At 33.9% G+C, this 8802-nt stretch overlaps 1 protein-coding gene across 1 annotated transcript; it reads right to left on the reverse strand.

Moving 5' to 3' along the window:
• Positions 1 to 4482: 4482 nt before the first annotated feature.
• LOC131874281 (uncharacterized) lies at positions 4483 to 6377 on the reverse strand. The gene is made up of 3 exons (XM_059217574.1): positions 5903 to 6377; positions 5161 to 5795; positions 4483 to 5031 (listed from the first exon to the last, which is right to left on the reverse strand). Exons 1-3 carry the CDS (start codon positions 6375 to 6377, stop codon positions 4483 to 4485), a joined length of 1659 nt encoding a protein of 552 aa, XP_059073557.1.
• Between the last annotated feature and the right edge of the window lie 2425 nt (positions 6378 to 8802).

Here is an 8802-nt window from a genome sequence, read left to right on the forward strand (position 1 = left end):
ATTGGATTTCTAAAGTGGGGTTATGTAGCTATTCTAGAATGTAAACATCTGGCCTCATTTTTCTCTATTTTATGCTATTGTGAGACTTTGTTTTTTAACAATGGGGTCCCTGCGGGGTACTGCACTGTCAGTAAACAATAATTCTGTGAGCACTCAATTTTTTAGTGGACTTTGCAGTAGTTTGAGGTGTATAGAGTTGTACACCCGTAGTACTCATGATCAACAACATCACTTAATTCCCTTTCTCTAGAAAAGTTAAGAGTTCTGTGATTTTTTAACAATGATGCAAAATATCAAGATTTACAAGGTTCCTGGGACTCAATTTTGGACTCAATTTAAAAGGTTCATTGACTGAAAGACTACTTTATCACAATCGAATGGTCTCTATTGTTGTTCATCTGTAAAGGCACCAGTCACCTAGTCTTCCCAAGCAAGAATGGACAAAGGATTAAACATTCAGAATGTTTTATGAAGAAATGCTCGAAACATTGGAAATAGAAACCATTACAAAGTTGTTTATGGATAAAAATATCAAATCTTTCTATACATATGATACCAAAAGATTAAACGCGAAACCAAGATTTATCTCATGGCTAATCATTATAGCTTGCCATTAATTAAGCTTTAAAAATTTTGTGGCTGTAAAAGATGGAAATGGTTAATTCAATGCAGTTGAATCCAAAATCTCAACTCACACAATTTTGCAGTTGGCCGCCAATTTCCTCCTTTCAACTATACATTTAGTTGTTTACCAAGCCTCTAGGATTGCGGACTATGGAAACCGATAAATTGACTCAGTTGGGTGATCTGAAAGAAGCCTTAGAGATTGATAAAAGTTGCTGTAATAAATTCAAGGGAAAAGTTGAAACATCATCATCATGGGTAGTTGGGGTTTGCCAGGTAAAGTTAATCTCACTCTCTCCATGTTGTAAATGATTTATGCTGCAAGAAAAAAAACCTAGCAAAAGCATTAATAAAAACAAGCAAATGGAGAAACTATGATGAAGACCATCCTTCATTTTGAATACCTGGTGTTTTACAACTGAAAGCACTAGGATCATGATCAAGAACAACTGCAAGAAGACTTGTTGTATCACTTGAAACTAAAGCTTCCTCATTTCTCATATGATATTTTAGACACCTGGCCATAATAACATTTAGAAAGGAATCAATTTTTTATCTAGAAGATAATAGCAAGATGAAAGGTAACAAGGAAAGCTACACTTCGATTGAGCATGTAGATTGATGATAAAAATAATAAAATATACAATGTTTCCTTTGGGATGTTCTACTTGTCATCCAAAATTTTCTTAATCTTCAGCTTGAAAATTCATCAACTGAATAAATGACAGCTTTTGGATATTTGAGCTAATTCGCTGTTGAAAAAAAATTTAAAATGGCATTAGTAGCTAATTCACTGTTGTGGACCATTATGAAGACTCTTTTTGACATTCAATTAATATATTAACTAGAATTGACACTATTATGTGCACTTGTATGTATATTTCCAAGGCTACATGTTGATGCATCCCCATTCTCAACAACATTTCTGAAATGGTGGGATGGAGAGGAAAGTCCCCTAGCAGTCCCCATGTTTTTGCAAAACCCTAGAACATCACTTGGACGTCAAAAAAAACTTAGACTTCACTTCCTTTTTTTCAGATTGCTCTTTGCTATTAGCCATCCAAACCCACAATTTCACAACAACTTATCACACATTGCTTTGCAAGTAAAAATAATTCAATGCAACCTTTGACTATAGGGGCCTAACATAATTCCACCTCCATGTGCCTAAAAGCACCTAATTCTTTTTGAGTCATGCATTGACAATGTTTATAGCAGTGAAATCACTAGTTAAGCATTTCACATTTTCAAAAGAAGAACGAGACAACTACAAGTAAGGGCAACAGTGCCTCATAGATTCTTTATCCACCATACACTATAGTTTCTGTCGATAAGAAATAGGGAATGCAATCTTAAGAAGGAACGTGATCTATAGTTTACTTTAAAAATACTCTTGTCTGTCAAGATTCTTGTCTTGAAAAGTCTTTCTATTGTATGCATTATGCATTAAATCATTATTTTGCTTTTGTGTGCCCGTGTCTTGAAAAGTCTTTCTATTGTATGCATTGTGCATTAAATCATTATTTTGCCTTTGTGTGCCTGTGCCTGTGCATTAAATCATTATTTTGCTTTTGATGAAAGTCTCTTTGTTAAAGCCTAAATTGATTTCAAAGCTTAAACAATAATGTATGTTTGTGTGTGATTTCAAAGCTTATAATCTATAATGTTATGTAGTGATTGATTGGAATTCGAATTGTTGTGGTTTTCCATGCATTTCAAAGCTAACAATTCAATTGAACAGGCAATGATTAAACTTCTTCATTTTTTTAATTTGAGATTACAACTTATATTGTACTAGAGTAGTGTCTATGGATTGCTTGTGATTTGTAGTTGCGTGTTATCTCTACACACTTTGTAGATGTGAAGAGGTCTAGAGGATGTTTGCGCATGTGTAAATCTATTTGGTATTGATTGAGGTGTGTCATAGCTTTGTTCAGATTTGTAGCAACTCGTTGATATGATGTATATATATACATATGTACATGTATATATATACATATCTATATGTACATGTATACACACACACACATATATATTTGTATGTATATGTATATGTATATATTTATGTACACATTTGTATGTATATATCTATTTGAATGCCCTGCCCTGGTTGCTCTGGTTGCCAAGTCTCTGTTCATGGTGACAAAGGTGACAAAGTAGCTCATGTGGCAGCAGAGGATGCATGCTCTTGAAACACAAACAATGGCGGCAGCGTTTGAGGAATGTTAGGTTGTGGAGGATAGAAAATATTAGGGTTGAGTAGGTATTAGGTTAGTTTTAGTTAGTTTTTAGTTTTTATTCGTTCACATATTTAATAGAAATTGTTTGGCTATTCGATGAGTAAAAAATGGATATGATTTAATTTTATTTAATTATTAATAACATAATGTACAATCATATAATGTTAATTGTTTTCATATGTGTTAGGGGTGGATTTTTTAAACTAAAGATTGGGTGTGCTAATTCACTATGATTGGTAGGGTGTATGTGCATGTGCATGGGTATGTGTATGTATACACATCCATACATATGTACATACATACACATACACATATACATACATATACACATCCATACATATGTACATACATACACATACACATATACATACATATACACATCCATACATATGTACATACATACACATACACATACACATACACATACACATACACATACACATACACATACACATACACATACACATACACATACACATACACATACACATACACATACACATACACATACATATACACATCCATACACTCATACATACGTAATGCAAATACTTGACATAACATTAGTTGTAGTTTTAGTATCCATTATAGCAATGCACTCATTGCACTGATATGCAAATATTACAAAATGGTGTTGCACCAATTCATTGTATTGATATATAGGTAGATAGATATTACAAAATGGCACCAGATTCATTGTAATGACATAAAGATATTGTAAAATGTCCCCAGCTTATATGCACTGCAAAATAGCCAGCCTACACACTACACAACGTCTACTTTGACTCCTACATAGATTCATTCTATTGATATATAGATAGAAATTACAAAATTGCTCCATATCAATAGATATTATAAAGTAGCACCACATTCGCTATATTGACATAAAGATATTGTAGAATCTCCCCACCTTATATGCACCGCAAAATGGCCAACCTGGAAAACAAGATTTGGTATGCAATCCAAAATTATGAATTCAAGCATGCAGCATTGATTAGTTTCATCAGTTCACCATAAAGCCAGGGAAGGGTATTGGCTCCTCCACATGCCTTCTTGTAATCATTTTTTCTACAACAGCTACATCTGGCTCCTCCATAGGCCTCCTTGTCATTGTTTTTTCTGCAATAGCTGCATCAACCTGTGGTGTAATAGGAGTTATACTACTGAACATATTTTCATCCAACAGTCCACCAAATTGGAATTGTTTGATAGGAGAGTGAGGGGGGCTATGACTAGTTGGAACATGGATGTTGTTAAGGGCAGCATACGCTGGGGTTAGAATATTGTACATATCTCTCAAAATCTGATGATGGCCAGGTAGGGGAGTTGATGGAGTACTGTTGTGCCCTGCCCTGATTGTAGTATGTTCTAAATTGTTATGGTAACTAGCTTGGAGGTTACTAAGAGCAGCATATGCAGGTGTTAAGATATTGTACATGTCTTGTAAAATTTGATGATGCTGAGGCAATGGTGTTGATGGAGTACTCCTCTCCCCTACAATAATTGCAACATCCTCGTTCACTTGCTCTTTTGCTGGTTTCTTTTGCTTGCTCATCTACTTTTGTTTCTTTTTCAACTCCCTCTCCTTTTGTTGTTGTTCCCTTTCTTCTTCCTTCCTCTACTTTATTATTTGTCTTTCAATCTTTTCCTCGTCTTTCCTCTTTCTCCTTGCAATTTGTTCAAGTTTCCTTGCCTCTTTTTGTTTTTTCTTCCTTACTTTCAACTCTTCAATTTTAGCTTTTCTTGCTTCTTTTTTCTGTTCTCGAATTATGTATTCATTGGAAGTAAGGATTTGAGATTTACTACCCAATTTAAGTGCATTATTGTTAGAAAGAAGACTAGACCTATTTCTCACCCTTTCAATGGGTAACTTCAGAATTTTTTTTAAAGAGCCTTGACTGCATAACATTTCTTCAGCTTTGTCTTCTATCTCAAATGTTGCAGCTATCTTCAAAGAACCTTGATTGTGTTCATCCTGCTCATCTTCTGCAACTTCATTAGTTTCTAAATTTGAATTATTTGAATCCATTGTATCAACATAATAATGAATGACCTCAGAGCTAAGCATTGGAGGTGAAGGCATGGATAAAGAAACTTCTTCATTTTCCATATCAATCTGTATTCCTAAATGTTTTGCTCCTTCTTTAATCCAATTCGGTGGTTCAAACTGTGATGGTAAATTGAAGTCTTCATGTATGCCATTTTCATATTGTGTTTGGCTGATATGACTTGGTGAGCATGTGCTTTTAGTTGGTTCTTCTGTTTGTTGTGCTTCCAATTATTTCATTTGTTTCACACATTGTTCCAAACACTCTTCCACGTGTGCCTCTCCAAAGCCAGCTAATCTTAAGATGCTAGCAATGCTTGTAGCATCATTATCATCTTGTAAATTGAATGCATCACTTGGTCTCATGTCATTACAAAGATCATTTTTATTTAATGGCCATATTCTGGTCCTTTGGAAACCAGCTATGATGTTTTCAGATGTCAGGGCAAGTTTGAATGCTTTACTTGCAAGTTCTGCCAATTCAGTTCTCCTTATTTCTATGTGTGGATGTTTGGCCATCCATTTTGACCTTTCAGATTTGAAATGTGCCTTGAATGGAGAGAACACACTCAAATCTAGAGGCTGCAATTTGTGGCTGGTGTGGGCAGACAATGCTAGAAGATCAATACCAAGAGATTTTGCTTCATGGATTGTAGTCAAAGCAACATGGCTTCGATGGCTGTCAAATATAAGGAGATGTATGTTTGTGGGTGAAACTCCACCCGTAACAAATCTAGCAAAGTGATATAGCCAATTTAAAAATAATTCTTTTGTCATCCAAGCATGTGGTTGTGCAGCCATACATGCTCCCGGTTCACAGTTGGCAATGTAGTTTTTAAGCTGTCTTTTGGCCTTGAAAAGATAAAATCCTAGAATTCTATGACCTGCTGCATTAACACAACATAAAATTGTTATCTACTCTCTTCTCTTTGATAGAATGTGTGGGACACTTCTACTACCCAACTTTGCCAGTTCCTGCCTGCTTGCACACCTGTTTCATCACAATTCCATATTTTTGTTGGTCCATATTCAGAAGCATTGTACAATTTCTCCAGGTTGTCATAAAAATCTGTCATAATACTTGGTCGTAGCATTACTGCTCTATCCCTGTCTAGACCCTCTGCAACCCTTATTGTCAAATCTGGATGGCGTTTGCGGAAACCTGTCCACCATGATCTACCTGGGAAACCATTCTTGAATGGATTTGGCCTTGTTTCACATATATGAGCTACATGCAACTTTAGCTGAATAATCTCTAATCCGTGACCAAGTTGAGCCATATCTTTGCACCAGTCAACAATTTCTAGCTCTTCTTCCAACGAAAGGATCGTTGGTGGACCTCTTCTTTTTGTTGTTGTCAGCCCTAAAAGCCAATATGTTAAAGTGCTCGCAGGAATTCCCCACTTTTTTGCAGCCGCTCTGATGGAATATGAATTGTCTTCAACATCTTTCATAGCACATTCCATGTCTTCTTCTATCCACTGACCGTTATAACTTGATTTTTTATCTCCATGATGTTGAGAAGACTGTAAAGGAGTGTTTGTTCTTTCTACATTTTCATCTGCAGTATTACAAGTTATGTCATCCTAAGGTGGATTAATTGCAGTGTCGCCATCTTTATCCTTCACCAAATGGAATTTAACACCATGTGGGTAACGGTTCCTCAACATTTGGGTTGTTCTTTTGCTTCTTCTCTTTCCTGTTGTCTTTCCTTTTGCCTTTCCTGTTGTTGTTGCCTTACCTATTGTCATAGTGCCTGAACAACAATAACATCAAATATTAAGTATATACACATCTGTATGTATGTATGCATATATAATAATGTGCATATATATTACAAAATGGCCCCATATCAATTGATATTACAAAATGGCAATTTGAACTTTTACTGGAATGGATGGTTTTGGAATGTATATGGTGAAACTAAACAATAATGAAATAGATATATGAGGATTGATATATATATATATATATATATAAACTAAATAGTAGTAAAAACAAGTCAATTGAACAGTAATGAAAACAAATTACTTGGAATTTATGCTAGCACAGTGCCAACCAAACAGTAGTGAAAATAAAATACATGGATTTTACACAAAGTCAAAAAATTATATAAACAAACAAAATACCTTCAATTTATGACAACACAGGCAACTAAACTAAACATTAGTGAAAACCAAATATAGTAGTGAAAACAATATACCTAAATTTTATGACAACACAATAAAAAATTACATAAACAAACAAAATACCTTCAATTTATGACAACACATAGAACTAAACTAAGCATTAGTGAAAACAAAATACATGAAACAATAGACAACTAAACTAAACAGTTAGTGGAAACCTTCAATACATGTTAGACAACTAAACTAAACAGTTAGTGAAAGCCTTCAATTTATGTTGGCACACGATCATATATTATGTGCACACAAACAAAATACCTTCAATTTATGACAACATATACAATTAAACTAAACAATAGTGAAAACAAAATACATGAAATGTATGACAGCACACGATCATATATTATGTACACAGAGTTAGTCTGCAACAAGAAGTAATGTATGCAAGAATGTGAATGTACCTGGAATTTATGCTAACACAGTGCCAACCAAATAGTGGTGCAAACAAAATACCTGGATTTTATGACAACACACAATCAAAAATTATATAAACAAACAAAATACCTGGATTTTATGACAACACACAATCAAAAATTATATAAACAAACAAAATACCTGCAATTTATGACAACACAGTCAACTAAACTAAACAGTAGTGAACAATTTATGACAACAAAGAGAACTAAACTAAACAGTAGTGAAAATAAAATACATGAAATGATAGACAACTAAACTAAACAGTTAGTGAAAACCTTCAATTTATGTTAGACAACTAAACTAAACAGTTAGTGAAAACCTTCAATTTATGTTGGCACACGATCATATATTATGTGCACACAAACAAAATACCTTCAATTTATGACAGCACAGACAATTAAACTAAACAATAGTGAAAACAAAATACATGAAATGTATGATAGCACACGATCATATATTATGTGCACAGAGTCAGTCTGCAACAAGAAGTAATGTATGCAGGAATGTGAATGTACCTGGAATTTATGCTAGCACAGTGCCAACCAAATAGTGGTGCAAACAAAATACCTGGATTTTATGACAACACATAGTCAAAAATTATATAAACAAACAAAATACCTGCAATTTATGACAACACAGTCAACTAAACTAAACAGTAGCGAACAATTTATGACAACACAGAGAACTAAACTAAACAGTAGTGAAAATAAAATACATGAAATGATAGACAACTAAACTAAACAGTTAGTGAAAACCTTCAATTTATGTTAGACAACTAAACTAAACAGTTAGTGAAAACCTTCAATTTATGTTGGCACACAATCATATATTATGTGCGCACAAACAAAATACCTTCAATTTATGATAGCACAGACAATTAAACTAAACAATAGTGAAAACAAAATACATGAAATGTATGACAACACATGATCATATATTATGTGCACAGAGTCAGTCTGCAACAAGAAGTAATGTATGCAGGAATGTGAATGTACCTGGAATTTATGCTAGCACAGTGCCAACCAAATAGTGGTGCAAACAAAATACCTGGATTTTATGACAACACACAGTCAAAAATTATATAAACAAACAAAATACCTGCAATTTATGACAACACAGTCAACTAAACTAAACAGTAGTGAACAATTTATGACAACACAGAGAACTAAACTAAACAGTAGTGAAAATAAAATACATGAAATGATAGACAACTAAACTAAATAGTTAGTGAAAACCTTCAATTTATGTTAGACAACTAAACTAAACAGTTAGTGAAAACCTTCAATTT

Source organism: Cryptomeria japonica, chromosome 3, assembly GCF_030272615.1.
Source record: "Cryptomeria japonica chromosome 3, Sugi_1.0, whole genome shotgun sequence".
Lineage (NCBI taxonomy): Eukaryota > Viridiplantae > Streptophyta > Pinopsida > Cupressales > Cupressaceae > Cryptomeria > Cryptomeria japonica.